This window comes from Zonotrichia leucophrys, chromosome 15, assembly GCF_028769735.1.
Source record: "Zonotrichia leucophrys gambelii isolate GWCS_2022_RI chromosome 15, RI_Zleu_2.0, whole genome shotgun sequence".
NCBI classification, from domain to species: Eukaryota; Metazoa; Chordata; class Aves; order Passeriformes; family Passerellidae; genus Zonotrichia; species Zonotrichia leucophrys.
This window is the reverse complement of record NC_088185.1, coordinates 1,571,928-1,599,460: the sequence shown is the minus strand read 5'-3', so window position 1 is coordinate 1,599,460 and position 27,533 is coordinate 1,571,928. Positions and strand designations below refer to the sequence as shown.

The 27,533-nt window shown below is 49.3% G+C and overlaps 2 protein-coding genes and 2 long non-coding RNA genes across 4 annotated transcripts; 1 reads left to right on the top strand and 3 right to left on the bottom strand.

Annotated features, from left to right (window-relative positions):
• Positions 1 to 220: 220 nt before the first annotated feature.
• On the bottom strand, positions 221 to 17,430 carry DHX37 (DEAH-box helicase 37). Its single transcript, XM_064727035.1, has 27 exons — positions 17,216 to 17,430; positions 16,231 to 16,400; positions 15,192 to 15,304; positions 13,988 to 14,318; positions 13,248 to 13,396; positions 12,891 to 12,983; positions 12,696 to 12,792; positions 12,240 to 12,353; positions 11,292 to 11,393; positions 10,704 to 10,818; positions 10,496 to 10,591; positions 10,110 to 10,186; positions 9,379 to 9,517; positions 9,082 to 9,158; positions 7,891 to 8,123; positions 6,789 to 6,900; positions 6,103 to 6,209; positions 5,591 to 5,779; positions 5,202 to 5,326; positions 4,478 to 4,594; positions 3,647 to 3,819; positions 3,143 to 3,257; positions 2,609 to 2,746; positions 1,948 to 2,042; positions 1,435 to 1,508; positions 1,101 to 1,198; positions 221 to 566 (listed from the first exon to the last, which is right to left on the bottom strand). The coding sequence occupies exons 1-27, from the start codon at positions 17,325 to 17,327 to the stop codon at positions 484 to 486; spliced, it is 3,444 nt and encodes a 1,147-aa protein (XP_064583105.1). The 5' UTR covers positions 17,328 to 17,430; the 3' UTR covers positions 221 to 483.
• Positions 17,431 to 17,867: 437 nt separating this feature from the next.
• On the bottom strand, positions 17,868 to 19,740 carry LOC135454546 (uncharacterized). The gene is made up of 3 exons (XR_010442131.1): positions 19,715 to 19,740; positions 19,403 to 19,453; positions 17,868 to 19,267 (listed from the first exon to the last, which is right to left on the bottom strand). It is a non-coding gene; the product is annotated as an uncharacterized LOC135454546 (long non-coding RNA).
• Positions 19,234 to 19,845, top strand: LOC135454547 (uncharacterized). The gene is made up of 3 exons (XR_010442132.1): positions 19,234 to 19,310; positions 19,410 to 19,449; positions 19,779 to 19,845. It is a non-coding gene; the product is annotated as an uncharacterized LOC135454547 (long non-coding RNA).
• A 565-nt stretch (positions 19,846 to 20,410) lies between these two features.
• Positions 20,411 to 25,335, bottom strand: BRI3BP (BRI3 binding protein). The gene is made up of 3 exons (XM_064726801.1): positions 25,122 to 25,335; positions 24,241 to 24,343; positions 20,411 to 23,114 (listed from the first exon to the last, which is right to left on the bottom strand). Exons 1-3 carry the CDS (start codon positions 25,326 to 25,328, stop codon positions 22,696 to 22,698), a joined length of 729 nt encoding a protein of 242 aa, XP_064582871.1. The 5' UTR covers positions 25,329 to 25,335; the 3' UTR covers positions 20,411 to 22,695.
• Positions 25,336 to 27,533: the final 2,198 nt, after the last annotated feature.

Here is a 27,533-nt window from a genome sequence, read left to right as displayed (position 1 = left end):
AGCACTGGGTTTACCAAAGCCCAAAACTGAACCTTCTTCCCTTCACTAATTAAACCATTCCTATCCCAACCCAAGAGTTTGCTCATTTTTGTGCTTCCTGCCCTGAGCTGTTCTGTCTGGCACCCATGAGGATGTGCCTGCACAGCTCTGATATCCCGCTCACTGCAGCATCCCACACAGCAAACAATTCTCCCATCCAGACCAAGAATTTTACATATTTATTACAGTTCATATGACTAATATAGTCCAAAGAGAAACTTCAGGTTAAAAAAAAAAGAAAAATCTCCATAAAATACAATGGATAAAATTATCCAAACATTAATACTATGAAATACCAGCCAAACAGCTGGCAGGGCTTCTGGGAAAGCAGAATAACAAAAGGTATTCCTATAGTAGGTGAGTCCATCAGTTTCAGATTTCCAAGGAAAGCCCTGGAAAGCTCTCCAAACACCCTGGAGCCAAGGAGTGCATCAGCATCGAGGGTCACAGGGCCACTGGAGGCCACTTCAGGGCGAGCTCCTGGTGCAGGGCCTCGGGCACCCACTGGCAATAGGCTGCGAGCAGATCTGCAGGGGAGAGGAGAGACACTGAGCTGGGCTGGAAAAATCCCCTGAGGGATCACCAGACCCACTGGAGACAGGACCAGCACCCACTGCAGGGATGCTGCTGGAGCTGGGATGCTGCCTGGCACAGGTGGCAGCGCCCACAGGAATCTGTGTGCCATCCCTGCAGCACCTTGCTGCTGCTTCTGTGAAGAATTCTCATCATCTGGCACCCCAATATTGAAAAAAATCCATTTTACCAAGAAAAAACCCTTCAATGTATCCATGGACAGTACCACCATAGTCTGTACATTTTAACTACAGTTAGTTACAACTACAGAAAAAAAATAAATCTTAGAATACAAATAAATGTTGCTTTCTGAAGTGCCTTCTGTCATTTTTCCCAAGAACCAAGCACAGGGCACTCCTGCTTCTGGTAAGAAAATAGAAATATTTTAAGCTTAACAAATTAAATAGTCCATTTTTTGAAATTATAATTCAGTAGTTCTCAAGGCACCCCACTGACATGACTGATAATTAGGCAAGCAGAACACTCACATTTGGGATTTTTCTTCCATGCAGCCACCAAAGCATCACGGTTATCACAGTTTTCTTTCACCAGAGCCTGCAGGAGGGCTTCTGTCCTGGGCTGAAGTCTGAATCACAGAAATGGAGCAATAAACCAATGTTCATGAGCCCAGCAGAGCCAGCAGGCTGCGTGTCCTGCCCTGCCCTCACCACCCCCAACTCTCCTGGGACACGGCTTTTAAACTCATTTTCCCAAGATCACAATCTCCACCACCCTTCTCAGCATTGAATTTTTTAAATTTAGAAAGGAAGTGAAAAGTGTTTGGTGGAGAAAAGAACCTGAGGTTTGTTTTTAGCCACTTACTTGGACCATGTTTTCAGCATTATGAGGGGGCTGGACAGCAGGCACTGGCTGTAAGAACTCAGCTTTTTAATGACCTGGAAGATTGGTTACAACAATTATATAATGAATAAAGTGAATTAATTGTGATATGATAACAACCATCAATGAATTTGTGCTACTACAGATTTCCATGTCATATCCTCCATCACCATCTCCTCCCATCCCTGTGTCCATAATCTTGTCCTGACTTTTTGGACAATTCTCCTGTCCCATACTGGACAAACACATGGGCTATTGGTTGCAAAAACAGCACTTAAATTTGGGGGTGTTTTTCACTGAAATACTGATTTTTCATGCTTTTTTCTTTTTTGTGTTTTGAAGATCCCTTCCCCACCTCATCAACCACAACAAACTCTTCCATCCACCAGCAAGTGATGGGCAAAAAAATGAAGCCATAAGGTTCATCTCCTCCAAAAACTGGGCTAAAAAATTAATGATAACACGAGGGAAATGGTGCAGGTGGAGCACACTCACCTTTCCTTCCAGCAGGAACCTGGCAAAGTGTTTGTAGCGCTCGATCCCTGGGGGAAAATCAACTTCCACAGCAGGGAGCTGCCAGCCCACCCGGTCTGCAAACAGAAAACAGCCCAGATCTCCTCCCTGCTCCCCCATTGGGGCACCTGGCCAGGCAGGGGCACAGAGGGGAGGGCACTGCCAGCCTGCACAGTGCCCACCTCAGTGGGAAATGCAATGTTTGAATGCTACAAACCCCATGGAGTGCCCATCTCAGTGGGAAATGCAATGTTTGAATGCTACAAACCCCATGGAGTGCCCATCTCAGTGGGAAATGCAATATTTGAATGCTGCAAACCCCATGGTGGTGCCCATCTCAGTGGGAAATCCAATATTTGAATGCTGCAAACCCCATGGAGTGCCCATCTCAGTGGGAAATGCAATATTTGAATGCTACAAACCCCATGGAGTGCCCATCTCAGTGGGAAATCCAGTATTTGAATGCTGCAAACCCCATGGAGTGCCCATCTCAGTGGGAAATGCAATGTTTAAATGCTCTAAACCCCATGGTGGTGCCCATCTCAGTGGGAAATGCAGTATTTGAATGCTGCAAACCCCGTGCAGGCGCTCACAGCCCCTCTCAGGCCCCCCTGGCAGGGGCAGGAGCTCCGGGGGCACTTACAGAAGACACTGGCTCTGTGGCAGCGCACCCGGCCCGTGCCAGGGCAGTAGGAGGGAGGGGGATCCTCCAGAGGCTTCCCAAAGTGGCAGTAGGGCGGCAGCAGGGCAGGGATCCACTCAGGCTCCACTGCAGACACGCCTGGGGAGGGAAAACACACCTGCATGCAGGTTTGCTGCCCTGGCCACGGCTCACTGGCAGCCCCAGGGGCACAGGGCACGGTCAGGGTCTGATCTCCACACATTTATTTGTCCTTAATGCTTTTCAAACTTTTTATGTTGTAGAAAGTCTGTTCAGAGATCAGCAGCAGGCAGCTGTGGTTGGCAGGGCTGGGGCAAAGCAGATATTTCAGAAGCTGAGCTTTGCTCCAGCCAATACTGCCAGGTAAATAATAATAAAAAATGCCAATTTATCTCCTGATCCAGACCTAGGAAGGCTTAAGGATCCAAATCCCAGGAGTCACTCAGAAAGCACAGCACAGGGGAAAACACTCTGCCAAGGCACTGTGAGCTGCTCAGCAACAGCCACAGCACTCACCCTTCATGTAGAGCTTGGTGGTCTCCACGATCTCCTGGTACACCACAAACTCTGGCAGCTCCTTGAAGAGGACTGAGCTGGGGTGGATGAACACGGGGTCCTCCAGGAGGGCAGTCTGCAAGAGGCACAAAGATTGAAGCAGAGCAAGAGCAGTGACTGACAATGCAATGTCCTCACTGCACCTCACTTCAGGTGTGCATCTGGAAGCTTTCCTGAAGTGATGGAGGGTTTTAATAACCCCATCATTTTCTGCTCCACCCTCTCTGCAGACACCAAGCAAGATGTCTAATGGTACACAAGGTGAACTCATGGTATTTCTCAGCCCTTTTATAACATTTCCTACGTGAACACCAAGAAATGGCACCACTGCAAACTGCAGTTCCACAGAGAGGAGCTGCAGGAAGGCAGCACAGACATCTCAGAGCTGCACCCAGCCACACACCTGGGCTTGGCACAGGTTTCTGCCGCAGGGGAGGAGGAACTGAGGCCAGGCAAGCTGCTCACCTTGTAGGCATTCTTCCACTTGTCATCCAGCTGCTCCTCTGCCTGAACCCTTCTGGCCAGGTGATCCCCCAGCCCTGCCAGCACGATCTGCCTCAGGTAGGTGACCTGAGCTTCTGTGGGGGGCTCCATCTTGGGGTCCACGTAGAGCCCAGCATCCCTGCACACCGAGTTCACTGCGGGCAAACCAGGTGAGAGGGGGTGCAGCAGGACAGGAACCAGCTCAGTGTGGCTGTGCCAGCCCCCAGGACAGACCCAGCACAGCATTTCCCCAGCTCAGTGTGGCTGTGCCAGCCCCCAGCACAGCATTTCCCCAGCACAGCATTTCCCCAGCTCAGTGTGGCTGTGCCAGCCCCCAGCACAGAGCCAGCACAGCATTTCCCCAGCTCAGTGTGGCTGTGCCAGCCCCCAGCACAGCATTTCCCCAGCTCAGTGTGGCTGTGCCAGCCCCCAGCACAGCATTTCCCCCAGCACAGCATTTCCCCAGCTCAGTGTGGCTGTGCCAGCCCCCAGCACAGCATTTCCCCACCATAGTGTGGCTGTGCAGCCCCCAGCACAGAGCCAGCACAGCATTTCCCCAGCTCAGTGTGGCTGTACCAGCCCCCAGCACAGACCCAGCACAGCATTTCCCCAGCACAGCATTTCCCCAGCTCAGTGTGGCTGTGCAGACCCCAGCACAGAGCCAGCACAGCATTTCCCCCAGCACAGCATTTCCCAGCTCAGTGTGGCTGTGCAGCCCCCAGCACAGCATTTCCCCAGCTCAGTGTGGCTGTGCAGACCCCAGCACAGAGCCAGCACAGCATTTCCCCAGCACAGATCCCCCCAGCCCCTCACCTGCCGTGGTGAGCTGCCCTCGCAGGCGCCGGATCTCCAGCATGGCTTTGTGCCTCAGCCCGTTCTGCTCGCAGAACTCCCGGGTGCACCCGGAGTACTCACAGGCCCCCACTGCTCCTGGGGTGACACAGGGGGTCAGGGCTCCTCAGGGAACCGTGGGGACAGCACTGACCCAGGCAAGGAGTCATTTAGGGCTGCTATTGTATTAGTGGGGTGTCCCGATGAAGGGAGGAATGATGAACCTGACTCCATGTTCTTAGAAGGCTGATTTATTATTTTAAGATAATATATATTAAAGAAATATTATACTATATATATTATATTATACTATATATACTATATTATATTATATTATATTATACTATATATACTATATTGTACTATATATACTATTTACATTATATTATATTATACTATATTGTACTATGCTATACTGTACTGTACTATACTATACATATTATATATATAGTATACTATATATTATATATATATTATTATATATATACTATAGTATATATAGTATACTATATATATACACTATACTATATTATATTATATTTCTAAAGAATGCAGAAAGGATACTTACAGAAGGCTGGAAGGAATGATGAATCTGACTGCATGCTCTCAGAAGGCTAATTCATTATTTTAAGGTACTATTTGATATTAAAGAATACCACACTAAACTATACTAAAGAATACAGAGAGGATACTCACAGGTACTTACCTAACATCACCATGAGGTCCCCCAGCTTCTGCATGGGCCCCTGCCCAGCCCAGACCTTCTGCATCTGCAAGAACCTGGCTCTCCTTGCCTTCAGCTGGGCTGCCTCCTCCTCACTGCCTGCAGGCCTGCAAGGAACACGGGGCAGCACCTGTGAGAGCTGTGCCAGGGACACAGCTGTGACACTGGGACACAGGGTGACAGGGACACAGGGTGACACTGGGACACAGGGTGAGAGGGACACAGGGTGACACTGGGACACAGGGTGACACTGGGACACAGGGTGTGACACTGAGACACAGGGTGACACTGGGACACAGGGTGACACTGGGACACAGGGTGACACTGGGACACAGGGTGACACTGGGACACAGGCAGGCTCAGCCACTGACCTGTCCAGCTCCTCGAAGAGCTCCCTGACAGTCATGGCAGACACGATGGTGATGGTGTAGGGCAGGCACTGCTGCTGCCTGCTCAGGGCCAGCATCTTGGCATAGCGAGGGGCCACGGGGAAAGTGGCCATCACCCTGCCCAGGGGACTGATGGGGCAGCTCAGCTTTGCTGCCAGCTGCTGCTTCAGCCTGGGCCAGGGAAAAAAGAGAGCTCATGTCATGAGGTCACTCTGAATTAGAACAGGTTTGTGCTCCCCGTTCTGGCAGCCCAGTTAATTTGAGGTGTTAGCTCAGGTTTGGTGTGTGCTGGTGCCAATGGCCAGGAGAAAGGTTCCTCTTGCTCCCAGCTCAGTGTTTCCCTGCCCACACACACCAGGGCCAGTGGATCAAGCAGAGGGCACCAGAGCTGAGCTGTGGCAGTTTGTGAGGCACAGGACAGCCCTGGGTGAGGTGGGAGGGCAGCAGCAGCACAGCAGAGCCCACAGGGCAGCAGTGGGGAGCACAGGCATTACCTTCCTGTCATGGGCGGCTCCTTCAGGGCACCCAGGGCTATCAGCAGCTCCTCTGCTGCTGCCAGAGCTTCCGTGGGAGGAGGGCTTGGGAAGGGGAAGTTGATGACCTAGGGAAACAAGAGCAAAGCCCCTCAGCCCACAGTGACACAGCATCCCAGTGTGAGCACAGCCAGGAGCCCTGCAAGGCAGTGGAATCCTCCCCTCTGCTTACGTGGGACAAAGAAAAACACTCAGGATGTGTGCCAGGAGCGAAAGGAAGGGACACAGAATGGCAGGAAATGCTTGGAACAAGAACAGGAGCAAACAGGAACAGCAGAATCACCCCCAGCACCCACTGACTGCAGGCACCGCCCAGGGCAGGCTGCTGAAGGGCTGGATCTGAGTGCTGTGCTCTCCGAAAGTGCTCCAGGATCTCCAGAACACAGACCCTGCTTAGACAGGGCTTTTTTTTAACCTCTAAGAATATAAGAAAGCATTTACAGCTTGAACAAACATGTCTGTCAAGGCCTAGAGGAATTCAGAGCAGGTTCTGCCATGTGCAGACCCAAAATGGACTCTCAGGACCTGAATTTCTGCCACAAGGCACAGCTCCAAGCAATGGCAATAAAATACATTTCTGTTTGTTTCTGGCTCCTATGGGCAACCACGTTAATGGGTGCTGTGGTACAAAGCCCTTTCCAACTCACCTTTTCTATATTTAATGCCTTCATTTGCAGAATCAGGTCTTCCACTGGTCGCTTTGTTATTTCTGGAGCAGAAAATTTCTCAAAGTCCATGAAAACTGCCGAAGAGTATAACCTAGTGGACCAGAAGTATTATTAGATATTTAAAAGAAATTTTAACTCAAAGGATATGCAGGAAAAATTAGCAAGGGAATAAAAAAACAAAAAGGCAGTCATGGATAGTATTTACACCATCATATCATTATTTACAGGTTGGGGCATTTGCCTTATTCACAAGTTAACATTGCTCAGAGTTAAATCCACCTGGCCATAGTGAAATCCAACCTGACCATGAAAACAAGGGTTTTCAGCAGGAGAAATGCAGGAGGGCTGCAGCCACATCTCCAACAGGACTGCTACCAACACCCTGACCCACACGGTGTCAGGTGTGTTCTGACTCTGCCAGTGTTGTTTTGATTTACTGCATTGTTTTTCTTTTTTATTTTCTTCCCTATTAAAGAATCGTTATTCTTATTCCCTGCTTCCAGATTTTTTCCCTGAGAGTGTCACAGACATATTTTATGAAAAATCCTTTTGTTAGGATCTTTTCTCCTGAGAAGCTGAGAGGCCTCAGAAATGAAATGTAAACAATGGTTATCTGCTGCTGTGGGATGTAACAGGTGCATCTGGGATTGGTCTCATGTGGTTGTTTTTAATTAATGGCCAATGACAGTGCAGCTATTTCAGACTCTCTGGTCAGTCACAAGATTTTGTTATCATTCCTTTCTTTTCCTTGATAGCCCTCTGGTGAAACCTTTTCTTCCCTTCTTTTAGTATATTCTTTTAAATACTATTTATATATTTTTAATAGTATAGTCTTCTTAATATATGATTTTCTTTTAATATAATATGTATCATAAAATAATAAATCAGCCTCCTGAAACATGGAGCCAAGATTCTCATCTCTTCCCTCGTCCTGGGACCCCTGAGAACATGAGAGCCCCAGAGAACACGAGAACATAATTTAAAATGCGTAACAAATTGTAAAAGGGAGGGTTTAGGGTTTACAATTCCCTCTCCAGTGCCCAGCTGTGCATGCAGGGCCCCGTGCTGGCGCAGGGCTCACCTGTAGCAGTGGCCGGGCTCGGTGCGGCCTGCGCGGCCTGCGCGCTGCTGGGCCGAGGCCTGGCTCACCCAGCACACCCTGAAGGACGAGACCCCCGTGACCCTGTCGTAGCAGCGCCGCTTCTCCCGGCCGCTGTCCACCACGTACTTGATGCCAGGGATGGTCAGCGACGTCTCGGCCACGTTGGTGGCCACCACACACAGCCTGGTGCCGGCGGGAGCGGGGCGGAACACCTGCGGGACAGGCGCGGGCATGGGAGGGCAGGGAGGGACAGGGAAGGGCAAGAAAAGGGGCAAGGAACAAGGAAAGAGACAAGGAAAAGGGACAAAGAAAAGGGGGCAAGGAAAAGGGGGCAAGGAAAAGGGGGCAAGGAAAAGGGGACAAGGAAAAGGGGACAAGGAAAAGGGGACAAGGAAAGCGTCACAGACATCTTCTATGGAAAATCCTTTCCTTAGGATTTTTTCCTCCTGAGAAGCTGAGAGGCCTCAGAAACGAAATGCAAACAATGGTTACCTGCTGCTGTGGAATGCAACAGGTGCATCTGGGATTGGGCTCATGTGGTTGTTTGTAATTAATGGCCAATCACAGTCCAGCTGTGTCAGGACTGAGCAGTCACAAGATTTTATTATTAATTTCCTTCCCCAGCCTTCTGATGTCTCCTTTCTCTTTTCTTTAGTATAGTTTTAGTGTATAATTTTCTTTTAACATAATATATACCATAAAATAATAAATCAGCCTTCTGAAACATGGAGTCAAGATTCTCATCTCTTCCCTCGTCCTGGGGACCCTCAAACACCACCAAGGAAAAGGGACAAGGAAAAGGGGCAGGCAGTGGTCCTGGATGGGCTGTGAAGGCATGGCAGTGTATATGGCACTGCAAGGAGAACACAGGAGTCAGAGCACAGCCCTAACCCCGTCTCCAGCTCTGAAGCTCTTTGTCCAGCTGGGTTAAGCCTCAGAAACAACCCCAGGGGCTGCAGGAGGAGCCAGGATGGATTCAGAGACCCTGCAGGGCTGTGGCTGATCACCTCTCCCACCCTGCTGAAGGGACACCCCAGCCCAACGTGCCCACTGGGCCATCCCAGCTGGCAGAACAGTCCAAGATGGGAATTTTATCTCTCTTGTGATTTCAGACCATTGATCACTGTTATCTGTCAGATCTCCTGCTCACTGTGACAATAAATCCTTTACCTTTGCCTGTTTCTCTGGTGCCAGCAAGGAGTAGAGTGGGAGCACATACAGGGGCAGGGACGAGTCAGATTTCTCATCTGTGGGGAAACAAACCAGCACTGCTCAGCCCCAGCAACATCTGCACAAAACCAGGAAAGCAACTGGTACAAACTGGTACCAGTAACTGGGACTGGAAAACCTGAACAGCTTTGCCATGACACTGCTGCTCTGGCGCCACAGGTCAGCACAGGACAAACTCAAGTCACTCATCTCACAGGTGACAGGGGACAGGGATTCCCTCTTTCCCATGTGCCAAACCTTCTCCTGAGTCTCCATCTCCTAAGTCCAGGTCAAGATCGGAGCCTGCAGCATCATCATCACTGTCAAAGTCTCTGTCCTCATCTCCTTCATCCGGAGGCACCACAGAGTAATTGTTCAGATCAATTTTGGGGAGTGTCTGAGAGAGGGAGGGAAGATGAGAACAGCACATTAGCAGGGGGACACAAGCAGCACTTTGCATTGCTGTGGAAGCAAAGCTGAGCCAAGAACTCACATTTCTTAGGTGCAAAATAAAGTATTTCCAAATTGGACATTTTTTAAATTGGACACCTTGCAAAAGCATACAATGCCAAATTCCATTCCACCTCTATATATTGTCATTTATTGTAACACTCTTAGAAAGAAGAGAACTGGCCTCCTAATCCAGATATGTCAAACAAATGTTCAACAGTTTCTGTCAAGATGGGTTAGTCTGAGAATTTAATCTCTCTGTCAAACCCAGTCCACAGTTTGGGTAACAGATGCTGAGATGAGGAGCAGCCTTGGTGCCAGCAAGTCTGGAGCTCCTTCCATTCAAGGTCAGAACTCTAAATCTAAACCAATCTCCTGCCCATGACATGCAGTTTCAGCAGCAGTGGGAGCAGCACTGAGGGGACACCCGTGGGCTGCAGGCAGGGCTGGAGGAGCTGAGGGAGGCACAGCCACAGAGCAGAGCTGCTGCAGGGAGGCTCCTGCTGCCCCTTGGGGGAACTCTGCCCCTCACACATTACCAGGACTCTCCTGCGCTTCCTCGAGCTCTTGAATTTCCTCATTTCTTCCACTGAGTCTTCCCTGTCATCCTCTCCTCCTAAAACAGCAGTGGAACACTGTGAGCTGGGCATGCCTTCCTCCTGGGAAAGGTGGAGGGGTCTGGTTCCACTCCCACCCTTCTGGGATGCACAGTGTGCAAAAAGCAAACTGAAGGCAGAGGGAACTGGAAAGGATTTTTTCCCAAACTCAAACCAGCACAAAATTTAACATCAGTCATGGCAATCACCCACAACTTCCCCCAAACCTTGTATTTTGTGGTTTTAAAATAAAAGTTCTTTTTTTTAGATGCAAAGCAAGCTCACTTCTCAAGCAGGATAATTTGAAGTTTAAGTTTCTACAGCATTACCTGCAGTGCTGTTCTTTTGGTATGGGAATGCTTTCCTTAATCTTCTACACAGAGAGTGAACTTCTGCCTGGCCTGTTAAAAACACCAAAATCCCACCTGCAAGAGGAAAAAAAATTAAAAAAAGGAAAAATCACAACAACAAACCCCAAAACTTTGTGCCTGCTCAGTATGAGCAAAGTGAGAGGCCTCAGCAGTGAAGCTCCCTTACCTGCAGGCAGCATCCGATGGATTTTGCACACCTTCCTGAAGCACTCCCCACTGTAATCATCCAGGGGGGTTTTCTTGTTAAAATGAACAGTCACAGGGAACTGCCTTGCATCTACCTGCAGAGCAAACACCAAATTAAGGTATTTATAGAAATAAATAAAGGCTTTGTGTGCTGTCATAACTCCACACAATCATTACAGCCAGTAAAGCTCACCCCGTATTTCTGTTCACATCCAGGGTTTGGTACCCTACAAAACACCAAACCCACAGAAATCACTGCTGTTTGCTCCACCATAAAACCAGGCTAGAAACGAAATCTTTCCCCCCTTTCACCTCATCAACTCAGACAGAGGCTTTCTAGTTCTCTTGAACCATAACTTAAAGAGTTTCTCAAGATAATCAGATTCTGCCAGGGCGGTTTTCTGATAAAGGTGGAAGGAAAAACAGCAAGTCCCAAAAGAAACAATAGCCTCAACAAAATTCGTGTTTTTAAATGGGTTATCTGAGGGATTTCAGCACCAACTGGAAAGATTGGAATGGCCCTGTTTTGTCACTGGTTTTACAGAGGCTCCCAGGGAGGGGACAGTACCTGGATGACAGGAGGCTGCACAGAGAACAGCCTGGTGTTGGCAGTGAAATCCTCCACACGCAGAGTTGCAGACATGATGATCAGCTTCAGGGGCAGCCCCTTCTGCAGGGACACACATCTGTCACCCTGTGCCCCACAGCTCCTCCCCAGGGCACCAACTAACACCCTGCTTTCCCCCAGGCTGCTGGAATCCAGGTATCTACACTGTAATTCTCAAATGAACTGGGTTCTGCCTGAAAAGTCACCTCTTGGTACTGATCTGTAGTATTTCCCCCTTGGTGCAGGCTCTGTGCCTCCTCAATCATACAGAAAGAGAAATGTGTTAACTGAGTGTGATTTCTGTCAGATTTCCTTGGAATTGCACACCACAGAGCCTCTCCATGTGGAACATCCCCTCCCTGGCACATCCATGCCCAGAGCAGGAGCCCTGCCCCTCCTGATGCCCTGTGCAGGCTGCCCTGGAGCAGAGACTGGATGGAGTTAAAGAATAAAGCAGGGATTTATTAGAAGGCCTGAATGGATGCACCTTGGGCAGCACAAGAGCCCAGCCAGGGCTGTGCCCAAGATGAACCAAAATGGTCCCAAAATGAACCCAGGATGAACCAAAATGGTCCCAAAATGCTCCACTGGTCACGGGGTCTCTCACTTTGATCAAATCTGCTCCATTTTCATCTTGGAGTTAACTGTCCAATTATTCACATTTCATTCATAATTAATTCATAAGCTTTAGCCCATGCAGTCCCACCCTGCTTGTTTTTCTCTCTCCAGCCCACGGTGTTTGTGCTCTTGGGCTGAGATTTGGATCATCTGTGCCCAGCTGGAGCAGGAATTGTTTTGTCTCCCTGCTCTGTGCACAGAGCTCACCATCCCCTGATGTGAACCCAGACCCACACCCTAAAGCAGCACAGAATGTGAAAAACAGAATTAAACCTGAGGGATCACCCTCACCTTGTGCCGGAGGGGCACGATGCGGGACAGGAGGCCTATCAGGATGTCCGTGTACATGCTCCTCTCGTGGGCCTCATCAATGATGATCACTTTGTACTTGGAAAGCAGAAAGTCCTGAGGGGAGAGATGGCTTTCAGCACAGGAGGCCCCAGCAAGGATATGTGAGTCAGGACACCCCACAAGCACTCAGCCCATCCCCAGCTCAATTCTCACTCAGTTTAATGCACTCACCCTACACAAGGCAGCATGGCTCCCAAGCCTCCTCTTGCTCCCATTTTCCCCAGCAAGAAAACCCAATGTTTAGGGGCTTGGGCAGGAATATCAAGGGTGGGGATAAAATAAATCCCTGGTGCTGGAAGGGATTCTGATTTGAAAGACTGGCAACAAGTCCACATAGGCCTCTCTTCCCTGCTATACAAAAAATTCCCTTTTTCAACCCTGAGGACAGCAAGTTACCTTCTGGATCTCCTTGAGCAGCACACCATCAGTCATGAACTTGATCTGTGTCTCATCCGTGACGTTCCCCTCGTAGCGGATCTGATAGGAAACCACCCTGTGGGGAAACACCAGCAACAAGCACAGAGTCCTTGTCACCCACAGGGCACCTCAGTGCCACCCCCCAGCGAGGTCCCAAGGCCTCCTGAGGCTCACCTGTGGGACAGGTTCATCTCCTTGGCCACCCTCTGGGACATGGACACGGCGGCCACGCGCCGAGGCTCCGTGATCCCGATGATGCCCCCAGAACTAAAGGGGTGAGGGGAGGAAAAGAGGAATTGTTTTAATTGAACAGAGCAGCAGACCCAAAAAATGACAACAGCATTTCTCACTGATGGCTCTAGATTAATGGCATCAGTCACACAGCCTCAGTCTTAGTTAGAGTTGGAATGAAAACACAGACAGGGAGCTTTGGGATTCCCTTTTGTTGCATCTGTACTGATCTGAAGATGCAGGGATTGCAGACAAGTTTTTCCCAAAATGCTGTCCCTGCATACAAAATCCAAGTCCTACCTGGCATATCCAGCCTCATAGAGGAACTGAGGCACCTGGGTGGTTTTGCCACTCCCTGTCTCTCCACATATGATGACAATGGGATTGTCATTGATGGCTTCCATGACCACTTGCTCCTCAGCAAGGATGGGGAGCTTTAGTCTTGCCTCCTAAACAGTGTAAAACACACATTTTAGTTGCATAGCTTCACACTCCTTTTTTGTTTTCCTCGGGATTGAAACCTGTTCCCTTCCTCAGACCATAAAACCCACAAAGGGATTCTGCAAGCCCGTGACTCAGAAATCTCTGAACCAGTCCAAACCACACGAGCATGGCTGAGAACCAGAGTCACCAGAGCAGATTCCCAGCAAGCACAGGGCAAGCCCTGCACTGTAATTTGTGAAATTTCAGTCCCTTGAGTTTCTTAATACAGCACTTCAAGGGAGAACTCATTTCACAACTGCCTCGTCTGCTGGGGCTGGTGCAGAGCTTTTCCTGTTCCTGCACAATGCCCTGCCCACAACAAATGGGACAAAACCACCCAGCACAAGGTACAGAGCAGCAGAGAACTGAAAGGGACTTCAGAAGGCTTTCTAGCAAAGGACAATAAAGGACTTTGTATGTAAAATTGAAGATAAATGCTAATACCCTGAAACAAGCTGAGTTTCCTGCTGCTGGCGCAGAGCTGAGCGCACCCAGCTGCTGGAGCCCACCATCCTCCCCAGCCCCTGTGACCAACTGTGCTGTTCCCAGAGGCTCACCTGGATCTCAGGAGTCCTGTGCACAGGGATGAACACTGCAGGCTTGCAGGGAGCCCTGCTGGGGGCTGCCTGGGGCTCTGGGGCTCTGGGACCAGCTGGAGGCTGCTCAGCCCCTGCCCTGCCCACTCCTCCCTCTGCCCCTTTAGCAGCATCCACAGCACTGCCTGAGGACTTCTCAGTGTCCTCTTTCTGCTCTTCCTCCTCCTCCTCCTCAGAGCTGCTGGGCTCTTCCTCAGGCTCTGGCTCTGACCCTGAGCTGTGCCTTCTCTTGTTGGCACCGCTGATGCTCCTGATCCTTTCAGGGACATCAGTCCTTGGCTCCTGAGTCACCCTGGAAACAAAACATCCACCTGTGAACTGTGCTCTGGCACCTCACACCAGGCAGGACTTCCCCAAAACCCAGATCTGTGAACTGTGCTCTGGCACCTCACACCAGGCAGGACTTCCCCAACCAGATCTGTGAACTGTGCTCTGGCACTCCACCAGGACTTCCCAAAAACCCAGATCGTGAACTGTGCTCTGGCACCTCAAACCAGGCAGGACTTCCCCAAAAACCAGATCTGTGAACTGTGCTCTGGCACCTCAAACCAGGCAGGACTTCCCCAAAAACCCAAATCTCTGAACTGTGCTCTGGCACCTCAAACCAGGCAGGACTTCCCCAAAAACCCAGATCTGTGAACTGTGCTCTGGCACCTCAAACCAGGCAGGACTTCCCCAAAAACCAGATCTCCACTCCTGGAGGTTTTCACAACTCTGCCAGGTAAAGCCTTGGCTTTGATGGATGGATTTGTATCTAAGCATTTCCTATCCTGGGGTTTATCCATTTCTTCTGAAGGCATCTTTGTAGTTTAATCTAGAAATGCAGCTCTTGATAAATCCATCTCTTGATAAATCCATCAGCTATGCTTAACATCAGTAAATGTCTTCCAGCACAAGAAAATAAGTGTTTATCCACCAATTTTTCAGTTTAGCACAATTGCTAAAAGCCTGTAGATTGTGTCACCCTCCTCATCCTCATCCCATAGGAAAGACCAAGAAAATAACTATCCCATTATCAGATAAAAATAGCAAATTATTTAACTCCATCCATTCTGAAGAACCTGTCTGCACCAAGAAGAAGAAAAAAAAATAAAGGGAAAGCTCAGGATGGTGCTGTTCAAACAGAATGATCAATTGCAGGGGTTCCACCCCAAAATCCCTTTACCTTTTAGCCTGAAACATGCGGCCCCCAGTCCCCAGTTTGGAAGTTGTGTACAGGAGTTTCATTTCTGCCTCAGAAGCCTGCACCTCATTCAGCTTGCTCAGCAGCTCAGCTCTCTGTTTGGGGAAAACAACCAAAATCAGTGCTTGCTTTGACCAGGAAAGGATTTCATGGCAAGATCTGAGCATTCCAAGGTGTGCTCTGTGCTCTGCAAACCCTGCTGTGCAGCTGGAAAAGCTTCCTGCTGCTCCTGGGTCACTCCTCCCTGATTTCAGCCCTGAACCAGAGCAAAAATAGAAATGGGGACTTGACATCAGAGCAGTGAGCAGCTCAGCTGCACCCCAGAAACAGCAGCAAGGAAAAGAGATTGGATCTGAAGCACTGGAATGAGGCCTGGAGCAAAGGGAGCCCCAAACGCCTGCCCTGGGACATGGCATGGCAGAGGGTGTGAGCCACAGGGTGAGCCTGCCCCAGAACCAGAGCTGCTCTCTGAGAGTCACTGTCCAGGCACTGACAGGAGCAGGGATTCTGCCTGGAAAGGTTTTACAAAGACAGAAAAAATGTCTGAAAATACACAACAGGCATTTCAGAAGCACTGACAGGTCTTGGGGTGCAGGGAGGTTTGCAGGAGCTCACAGCACCCATTCCACACAGAGCTTTAAAAATGACAAAATATCACTGCCTGCCACTAATGTATTCCACAACACTTGTGCAGAACTGAACGTGGGCCCACAGAGGATGCATTCCTGCAGCCCCTGAGAGGACAGGAGTGCCTTCCTCCCCTCGAGCTGCCCTCAGCAGCCCCTGGGTGCTGCATCTCTGCCCCAATGCCCAGCAAAGGGGGAGCTGCTGCTGCTGCAGCATCACCCCAGCACCTGCACACCCCTGAGAATTCACACCTCAGACACCCCTGACAGCTCACACCCCTCACCATCCTCATCATCACCCGCCCTCCCCACGCACCAATACCAAACCCTCATTTTAAGAGAATTTAAGAATTCAAGATTTGAGAAGCTTGCAGTTGCCAGAAACAGCAACATACCTGCTTTTTCTTCTCCTTCTGCTCCAAAACCTTCTGCAGGTTTTTCTTCTGTTTCTTGCTCAGGGGTTTCTTCTGCTGCTGCACAACACACGGGGCTTTTTTCTTCTTGGCTTTTTTTGCTGGCAGGACCAGGGCATTGCTTTGGTCAATTCCCTTCAGCGTTGCTCCATCTGAAGGAAGGGTTGCATTATTCTCCCGTGCCAGGTGGATTATTTTCAGCACTCTGCTTAGCAGGCTTATCAAGCACCAGGCCAGATTTAGCTGCTCCTAACAAACACAACCCTCATGCCCAGCCAAGAGAAAATCCTGCAACATCAGCAGGGGCAAAAGACCTCGAAACTGGGCATTCAATAACCCTGAGCTTTCTATAGCCCTGAGGGCGACTCTCCAAGATTTATGTAACAATATTATGCAATTTTTGCCTTTTTACTCAATCCTCCAGGGTCAGGACACAGTGTGCCCTGGGGTCACTCCCCAGGGTTCTGCTTCACCCGGGCACCAGCGGATTTTAATACTAAAAAACTGTATTAATAGAATAATAAAAATAGAATGATAAACGTAATTTTTTTGAAGTAATACCATTTTTTTTTTAAGTTTGAGAAAGCGAATGTTTAACATAGGAAATATGTTTAGTAGCTGCTTTAATATATAATGGAGCCACTGAGTGATTGGGAAGGGACCCAAGCACAAATCCTGAGCTCCCTGGAGGCAGCGCTGCTGTAACAGAGCTGATCAGGGATCACGGAACCAGGGAATGGATTCGGCTGGAAAAGAGCTCTGAGCTCACCGAGCCCAGCCTGGGACCGACCCCAGGGTGGGGTGGGAGGCACACGCAGGGACGGGAACCCACCGCCTCCCGGGGGTTAAAACAACAACAACGCTTCTAACTAAAATATAATAAAACACAGCAGAGCAGGGCAGCAGCCCCGGTCCCTTTCACCGGGTGTGACCCCAGCGAGCCCAGCGCGGCCCGGCCCGGCCGCACCTCCCAGCTCCAGCGGCAGCTCCAGCGGCAGCTCCGGTTCAGCGGCGGGCGGCGCCGCGGGGCCCTGCGACAGCCGCGCCCTCCAGTTGTGCCGCCGGCGCGCTCGGCCCATGGCGATGGCGGGGACGGGGACACGGCCCAAACGGGCCCGGCCCGGTACGGTACGGCCCGGTACGGTACCGTACGGCCCCACGTGCGGCCCGCGGCGCCGCCACTTCCGGAACACAGGGATCTCGCGAGAAGGCGGGAAAGGGGCGGGAATGGGCGGGAAAAAGGCGGGAAATGGGCGGAGAAGGGGCGGGAGCGGGCGGGACCATGAACGGGGCGGCCCCACGGGATCGGGACCCCTCAACCCATACTAGGACCCCCGATCCCGCCCCATCCCACCCCTTCCCTCCCATTCCATTCCATCCCACCCCATGGATCCCATCCCATCCCATCCCATGGATGCCATTCCACCCCATCCCATGGATCCCATTCTCTCCCATTCCACCCCACCCCATCCCATCCCATGGATCCCATCCCATCCCACCCCACCTCTTCCCTCCCATTCCTTCCCATTCCACCCCACCCCATCCCATCCCATGGATCCCACCCATCCCATGGATCCCATCCCACCCCACCCCTCAGAGCCTCGGCAGGCACTCGCAGCTCAGTGCAAAGTCTCAGTAAACATTTATTCGAAGCTTTGCCACAATACCTTAAGTTGATTTGTGAAACTGGTCTACAAATACTGAACTACGGAGTACATGGTTTGGATGGTCCGATAAAGGAATAAATAAAGGCATGTAAAGCTCTGTAAAAAATAAGTCTGGTACAGTTGTAACTACTAACAGTATTACCAGTAGGATCTCGTATGTGTCTAGGATCAGAAGTGAACACACGGCATCTCTTCAGACCAAATCGTTTTTACATAAACAATTGTACAAACTGAAACACTGTAATCATGAAACCTGATGTACAAAACAGGATGGAAATCACTACCATCAGTGCCAACAACAAGTGCTACCACAGCAAATAGAACTTCTGAATAAAAGGAAAAGATCGGTTTTTACATGTGCTGTCATCACAGGTCGATGAATTATCCAAAAATTTTAAAATACATGCGGATACAATAAAACCTTTTATTTTCCAACCCAGACAAAGAGAACTCATGGTCACTTAACGCCATTAGCTGCCAAATACGGATCAGTATGTGAGGCAAACCACACTTAAACACTTCCACACCACCGAAGAGCTAAGGTTGATACTGGTCTATCCACAGCGACGACGCAACGAGCCTCGAGAAGCAAAGCACGACGTGAAGGACGCGCTAGAAGCACAGCACTGAGCCACACCAGGTTTGTACACTGCACTCTGACACCCAAAAACCACTGGGAAAGCGTCACATCCCACAGGACACATCGGGTATCTACAGCGGTGTGCGTCCGGAGGAGCCGCCCTGCCTCAGGGGAAAACTGCAGGATTGCAAAGGCTGGGTCCTAAAGGACGCAGGTGAAAATCCTCCAGAGAGGGAAGAGAACTGCAGGATTGCAAATGTTGGGTCCCAGAGCAGGCAGGTGAAAACCCTCCAGGGAGGGAAGAGAACTGCAGGATTCCAAAAGCTGGGTCCTAAAGCAGGCAAGCGAAAACCTTCAGGAATGGGAAGAACCCTGCAGGATTGCAAAGCTGGGTCCCAGAGCAGGCAGGTGAAAGCCCTGGAACCCCGTGGAGTTCCCAATCCCAGCAGCCAGAGCCCATCCTTGGCACTTGTGCCCGCTGCTCACACAGGGATGGGCTCTCCAGTGGCCACAGGAAGGTCCAGGAGCAGGTCCAGGTCCTGTCCTGCAGGAGCAGCCAGCTGGGGCTGTCCCTGTGTCACCTGTGCCCCAGCAGCAGCTCCCAGCAGGGCACCATGGGCATGGCTGTGGCAGAGCTCCGTGAAGTCACAGCAAAATGCCAAAGCCACCAGGGTTGTCCCATGCCATCCCTGCCCTGGGCAGGTGTCACTGCTGAGGGCTCCTCCAGTGCCACCCTGCAGGTGTCACTGCCAAGGGATGCCCCAGTGCCACCCTGCAGGTGTCACTGCTAAGGGTACCCCAGTGCCACCCTGCAGGTGTCACGCCAAGGATCCCTGCACCTGCAGTGTCATCGAGGTATGCCCCAGTGCCACCTGTATGTCACTGCCGAGGGATGCCCCAGTGCCACCCTGCAGGTGTCACTGCCGAGGGATGCCCCAGTGCCACCCTGCAGGTGTCACTGTAGGGATGTCCGTGCACCCTGCAGGGTCACTGCGAGATGCCCAGTGCCACCCTGCAGGTGTCACTGCCAAGGATGCCAGTGCACGCAGGTACTGCGGGTTCCTCCAGTGCCACCCTGCAGGTGTCACTGCAAGGGATGCCCAGTGCCACCTGCAGTGTCACTGCTGAGGTTCCTCCATGCCACCCTGCAGGTGTCACTGCTAAGGGATGCCATGCCCCCCTAGGGACGTGAGGCTCCCATGCCACCTGCAGGTGTCACCTGCCAAGGGATGCCCCAGTGCCACCTGCAGTTCACTGCTGAGGTTCCTCCCGTGCACCTGCAGTTCACTGCTGAGGGATGCCCCAGTGCCACCCTGCAGGTGTCACTGCTGAGGGATCCTCCAGTGCCACCCTGCAGGTGTCACTGCCAGGGTTTGCCCACAGGTGACACAGAGCCCTGCCTGTCTCTGAGATGCTCTGTGGGATACAAAAGCATTGCAGCCACTGGCACGGGTTTCTAAAAAACAGCAAAATCCTCCATGGATAAAGTAGATGGCCCAGTATGGAAAATACTTGTAAAAGGTATTTACAAAAGTTGAAAGAGATTAAATACAATAATACCACATTCATGTCCCCAAAAGCGCTTTCACTACAGTGCATGTTTAAAAATACAGAGCATTTTTAAAGTATATATTTATATATGTATATATATATATTGAAGATTAGATTGTGCTTTAAAAAAATCATTACTTCTGAATTTGACTAACGTGAAAACTGAGTGCTGGGAAAAATACTGATTAAAAATACCCAATTTTATATATACTGCTTTTCACATAACATTTTGCTATACATGGGATGCAAGTAAATATAAAAATACCATTTTTCAAGCAGCAGGGTGATCGAAATAAAGAGTATTAATATAGGAGGGCTGATTTTACAAAAGTAAGATAAATGATTAGACAGGGAGAAACCATAATCCAAATTAACTTTTTTATAATACTTTCAAAGAAATCTTTATCATAGACACCTCTTAATATATAAATGTTCAGTATTTGTAACTTTAACGTTAAATATGGATTACACAAAATACAATCTATGCAAACTGACCCATGCACATTGACCTAAGAAGGCAATGGAGCCACTGACACGAGCAAGGTTTGCAAACTTTGGTCCTCAGGTCTCACATTTGGCAAAACACATCAAGACCTGACAAGCTTTACTAGTCAATTCCTAATTTCCAGGTTGGCATTTTAGCCCAGTCCTCTGTGCACAACAGTAGGGAGAACTGAGTCTACAGGGAAGACTCTGTAATACTATGGAAAATGAGCTGAAAAAAGGAATTTACCGTCATTTACATTTTCAGCTTGACCTAATGGACTATTTGCTGCCATAGTCCCTATCTGATCACAGGAATGATTTTAAGTTGTGATAACCAGTTATTGAACAACTCTAAACTTGTTAACAAATGGGGTGCAGGGGGATTTACAGGAGACATAAAAAATTAAAATCAAAAAATGCATTCCAACCGTGCCAAGTGCATATGAACTTCAACCGTGTTGAACAGAAGTGATCACCAGGAGTAAAGGCCATTAACATGGATTTAAAAACAACCCCCATGGAAATGCCACGCACAGACAGACCCAAAGAGGTTTAGGCAAGCAACACACACATTCCAAGAAGAACATTAAAACTTCAGCATAAAGAGAAAAATAAACTCGCCCCACAGTTACATTCAGTTAAGCATCACACCCAGAAGCTTTGCCCAGTGGAAGGACAAGCTGTGCCCAGCCTGTCCCACTGGGCTGGCACTGGCAGGCACACCTGGGAACCTCCTCCTCTTCCTCCTCCTCCTCCTCCTCCTGGTCCCCTTGCCTTGCAGCCAGGCCCCATCCCAGACCAATTTTTGTTGCGTTTTTTGATGCAGCTGTTTGTTTGGACCCCATGGGATATGGAATGCTCCAGCTGTGCTCCATCCTACCCCTGGCGCTATCAGAACTGTGCTCATCACCAGGGGCAGGTGCTTCCCTCCCTGCTCACACCCGTGTCCTTGCATGCTGCTGTTTCCAGGTGAAACCACAGTCCAGCCTTCCTTCCCTGAGCTTCCCTTTGTTTCAGTAAACCAGCACAGCCAGTGATGCCCTACCATGTAAGAAACACAGAAATCCTGCAAAATAAAAATTGCTCCAAAGCTCCAGTGCTTTGAAAGGGAACCGTTTCCTACACCCTCCTCCTAAAGGTGACTCGCTTTTCCCAAAACCTAACGAGGACAGAGACTTCAAGCAAAAAGCTCCTATAAAACTATTGGAATTTTAGAAAAAAATCCAGATCTTCCTGAAGGTAATTTATTGCCGCTGATTGGTCCTGAGAAAGCTTTAAGCAACAATACATTTGCACGTGTTTGAACTGCTGCCTTTTCTGAGAAGGTACGTGGGTCCTGAGATTAAAAACCATGTTTTACTCTATGCACTTAAGCTTGGAAAATGCTTCACTGTGCAGATCAAATATGAATTACAATTTGTCACGCTACATCTTCCTTCTGTGCCAATTTATTAAAGCAGATTTCCTTCCAGACACTAACAAATTAAAGCTCTCGGGATGAAATGCAATGATAAAATGCCACACGTGTGCTTCCTCACACTGGACTGGCATTTAAGGACTTCAGATCTTCCTTCTCCCTCATTCCCCACCTCCTGTTAAAAGCTATGGTGTGAATTTTTTGGCCTGGATACCAGAAAATTCCTCATCTGATACTCTATGAAAGGCAACTTCAAGGCAATGAAATAAGCCAACAAAAACACAAAAACATTCACAACTCTGAAGAAAAAATATGGACCCACAGCAGTTACTTCTCAATGGAAGTGCTTGGTAGCTTGAGATTTTTTTTTTCTTTTTAACTGTTAAAGTGTCAAATTTGCATATGTTTAACTCAATTTCAATATCTGAAAGACTACTCAATTTGCTTTTATAAAAACCTTACAAAAGATGTTTTTAAATGCTTGTAAAAGTAAGCGTTTATCTACTGAGAAAATTCTAGTACTGGATAAAACTCTGAATATACAGCTGAATTTTGTAAATGTTGTTTCTTTCTCCTAGAAGTCTAACGGCTGAGTGTTTAACCTAGATAAATTAGTCTTAGACACGATGAAAAGTTATAACTTTGCACACTTTTTACCATGTGATGTTTTGTTGCTTTGTAACTTCGGATGAGACAGTGCTTAGGGTTTTTCCAGAGCTGGTGTTCAGTGGTCAGCAGGGGCTGGCTCATTGCTCAGCGCCCCTGTCCAGGTTCTCAATCACCCTGGAGAGGCGGATGTTCAGCAGCCTGATCTGGCTGTCCAGGTGGTCCATCTTCTCCTCCAGGCTGCTGTTGCTGTTCCTCCTCCAGTAAAAGCCAACGGGACCCGTCATGAAGTAGACGGCCACGACGAAGCAGAGGGGCAGCACGGCGTGCTCGGGGTCCCCCTCGTACTTCTGCAGGATGTACACACAGGACAGGGTGAACAGCGCCACCCTGGCGATCCAGAAGAAGCGGCCGAACAGCATGTGCAGCAGATAGAAGAAGAATCCGAGGAACAGAGATAAAAACCAGTAGGCCAGCAAAATGGCACCGATCAGCAGGAGGGCGCGCGTCGGGTTGTTGGCAATGGCTGCTGGGCTGAAATAATGAGTCAGGTTGGAGGCTGGAAAACAAAGGGAAATGAACAGGATGTTAATGAGAGTGGGCTGGAAGTGCACGGGGCAAAAACACACAGAGCACGGCTCCAAAGGGCCAAACCCCCACAGCAGCGGGGCAAAAACACACAGAGCACGGCTCCAAAGGGCCAAACCCCCACAGCAGCGGGGCAAAAACATGAGCACAAATCCAATGGGTCAAACTCCCACAGCACTGGGGCAAAAACACAGAGCACAGCTCCAAAGGGTTACATCCCCACAGCACTGGGGCAAAACCAGGCACAGCTCCATCCCCACAGCAACAGGGCAAAAACATGAGCACAAATCCACAAGGTCAAACCCCACAACAGTGGGGCAAAAACACAGGCACAGCTCCAAAGGGTCACATCCCTACATCAGTGGGGCAAAACCCCAAGAACAGCTCTATAGAGCCAAACCCCCACAGCAGTGGGGTAAAAACATGAGCACAGCTCCACCTCCACAGCACTGGGGCAAAAACACAGGCACAGCTCCAAAGGGTCAAACCCCCCAGCAGTGAGGCAAAAACAGGCACAAATCTAAAGGGTCAAACCCCACAGCACTGGGGTCACGGCACTGCTTTCTAAAGTAAAGGGTAAAGCTGGTTCACCTATTTCTGGATGAACCTTCCCTCAAATCACTGGCTCAGCTCCAAGGATTCAACGGAATTCATTCCAGGAAAGGTGGGAAAGGCTCTTTAAAGACGAACCACTCTAGAGCCTGAGGTCAAAACTCATACTGAGGCTACAGATCCTGCTTTGTAAAAGTGACATTCTAAAGGCTCTCAGCTGCACCTTTCCTTTCTCTAGTCCTCATTGATTTCTCTGCACTGTTCCTGGCTGTGTGAATCCATTTAATGATGGATTCACCAAGGAACCAGCCATGCCTGGTAATTCATTCTAAACACATCCTGTAGATACACAGACAGAAATGGAATGGTGGGGTTCAGTCTCCATGTTTGAAGATACTAATAGGAAAATCAAAGCCATGGGAAGCAGAGAGACACACCACTGATGGATGTTTAAGCAGCATGATAAAATGTAACTGTTTTCCCATTTGCTTGTAAACACTGATACAGGCTGAGACAGTTCAAGGGTGAGCAGGCATCACACTTACCATCAATTCCAAGAACATCTAACAAATCAGTCCATATTCTCCAGAATGTGTCCATTAATACATCCACCCCATTCACAAACCTCTCTGTCAACCTTGAGAAAAACTGAGAAATAAAATTGAAAATTAAAAAAAACCTCAATTCCTAAAGTAACACTTTGAGACTTATTTGTCATGAGTAGAATTATAATTCATTAAGCAAGATTTGCAGATTATTTTGTCGTCCTCATGGGAAAAATTGTAAATCCGATTTTTTTAACTCTGTGAATCATGAATTTATGCGCTGCAATTATCGTTATTGTAGGTATTTTGGCATGTAAATGCACATCTTGGCAGGATTTTAAAATGCACTTTATTGGCTTTACTATCGTTTTGAAGATTAGAGATAACACTATTACCAACAACTGGCAGAGCAAACCAAAGAATTCCTTTCATCGAGCAACTGAGAGATGTCCCCAGCATCACACGCAAATGTCTCAGGTGTACTCAGAGGTCAATCCTATCTCAGCCTGAGGACAGCAGGCACAGAGGAATGCATGCACGCCTGCTTCCCTGCCAGTTGCGCTGGCCCCACGAGCACAGGATGCTCTGCCCTGCAGCCAGAGCGATTTCAGCTCCTCACCCAGCGGCCCGGCCGCCTCCCCACCTCACACCACCTCTATTTAAGCCTTTAGCTGCTATTTCCCCCCGCTTTCCTGCAAGCCTGGCCTCCCGGTTTGCTCCCCACAGCAGCGCTCCTGAGGTCGCTGACGAGGCCACGGCCGGTCCCGCACCGAGCGGGGCGATGGGGACGCGGGGCTGCGGCCTCAGAGCCGCCCGCTCAGCGCCGGAGCAGCGAGGCGAGGGAGCCGGAGGGGAGAGGGGGGCGGCGAGCGGCACCTCACCTTCTGCAGGGCCCGCACGTTGTCCTCGCCGAAGAGGCCGCTGACGCCCTGGTAGAGGCCGCTGGCGGCGCGGCGCAGGCTGTTCTGGCGGTCGGCCCCGCGGCTCCGTGCGGCCCGAACACCGGGCCCCGCCGCGCCGAGCAGCAGCAGCAGCAGCAGCAGCAGCAGCGCCGGGCCCCGGAGCTGCACCCGCCGCGCCGCCGCCATGGCCGCCCCGCCGCGCCCGCCACAGCGCCGCCCGCCGGCCCCGCGCCGCAACTGCGGCCGCACGGGCGGGGCTCCCGCGGCGGGAGGAAATCACGGGGACGAGCGGCCCTGAGGGGAGAGACCCGGGAGCGGGGCTGTGAAAAACTCGTGCTTTATAAATGGCTTTTCACAAAGATTAAAGTGAATATTTTATGTGTTGCGTTAGAAGGTAATGCTGTGTTAATTCTCCTAAGTACTGTGTAAAATGTAGTTTTAGGTTATAGCAAAATGTTAAAATAGAAACTATGCCATGTAAGATACTTTTTTTTTTTTTTTTCTAAATAAGGGACTTGCACTGAGACAGCAGCCTCAGGACACCTGAAGCTTTCAAAGAGAATTTATTGCTCCATTATCAGAAGAAACAAATTTCTTCCTGCCTCACTCAGGCAGGACGATGCTGTCAGGATTCAGAGGAAGAAGCTGACACTGACCAGACAGAATCCCGTGTTTGAATGGAATTTATAGATCATGGATGAGGTGTATGAATATGCAATAGGTTATTGTTTTTAACGTTAATCCTCTGTTAACGTGGGTCCTTCTTCGGGCTTGTGCTGCCCAGAAAAAGGTACCCGGACGTCCGTAACTCTTTGTTTCTATTGTCTCATATTGTCCTAATCCAAATTGTCCAAATTATTATTAGTTTAATTGTATTACTATTTTTCTAACCATTTTACTACTATTAAACTTTTAAAATTTTAAAAACAAGTGGTTGGCGTTTTTCACATGGTCTGACCCCACTGCTCCACCCCACACACACACACACACACATGGCCAGAGCGCTGTGCCTGCTGCCACAGGGTTAGATTTTATTTTAGATTTTCAGATTTTGTGCTGCTTTAGGGTGCAGGTCTGAGCTTTGTATTAGTAAAATAAAGCAATTCCATCTCTATCTGGGGACCAAGGATAAATGATCCAAATCTCAGGCCCAAGAGCACAAACAACAGTGGAATGAAAAGAGAAGAACAAGCAGCATGGGACTTAATAATCTAAAACTATAATTGCAGAATTAACTCCAATATGCAAACGGAGCAGAATTTACAAAAGTGAGAGACTCCCTGACCAGTCATCTTTTTTGTGTCAATTTTTGGGTGTAGCCCTGGCTGGGCTCCTGTGCTGCCCAAGGTGGATCCATGGAGGCCCTCTAATAAATCCCTGCTTTATTCTGTGGCTCTGCCTGGCCTCTGTTCCAGGGCAGCCTCCACAGGGCACCGTGCCCAGCTCGGGGCTGCTGGGTGCAGGAGAGATAAGGAGCTGCTGGACAGGGCCCAGCAGAGGCCACAAAGATGATTTGGGATTTGGAGCATCTCATATGAGGAGAGACTGTGGGACCTGATTTTATACTCCTTGTTCTTGGAGTTTAAACTGTGTGGCTCAGCCTAGGACTGCTAGCTGAGTAGACATTTAGAATATAGACATCTCTGCCATGGCCTTTTTCCCAGTTTTATTCTGGCCAAAGCACTTATTTTCACATTTAGCAGAACAGCCTGGACATTTCAGCATTGTTTTCTATTTGGCCCTGGAAGGCTTGGGCCCCCATCCAGGAAGGTACTTAGGATTCGATTTCAGCAGGATATAGATGCTTTGTACATTTATAAATTTGGCTTTCATTTAAGATTTGCTGATCTGTTGATACCTGTGTACAGTCTGAAGCCTCATGCTTTCCCAGAACATGTTGGTAACTGATGATATTTTGGAAGTTCTTAGGAGGTTTCTGTCAATTCCACGTTGTGCTTATCCTCAGAGCACACACTAAATGTCATTTTCTGGGGCATTTCTTGCAAGTTACATCATACAAAATAACCTTGATGATAATTAGTGTTGTTTTCTGTGCCTGGTGTATTTCTTTGCTTTGTTTCCAGTTGCCATGGCCTTCCCTTGTGTTGTTTATGATTCATTGGGTCTTGTTTGTGCAAATTTGGGAACGTTCCTATTTCTCTGTGTGAATTTCTGTGGAGGAATCCCCTCAAAATCCCTTCTGTTGTGTCTTCCCATCTGTTCTCCACGGAGTTCCAGAGGCCTGTGGTAGTGGCTGTCCTTTGCACGAGGTCAGGACAATTTGGGAAAATTCCTGGTATTTCACTGATATCCTGGCCTGTCTCAACGAGCCCATTTCAGGTGAGTTTATCTCTCCAAATGTCCAGCTCTTATGAAATAACAAGGTATTTC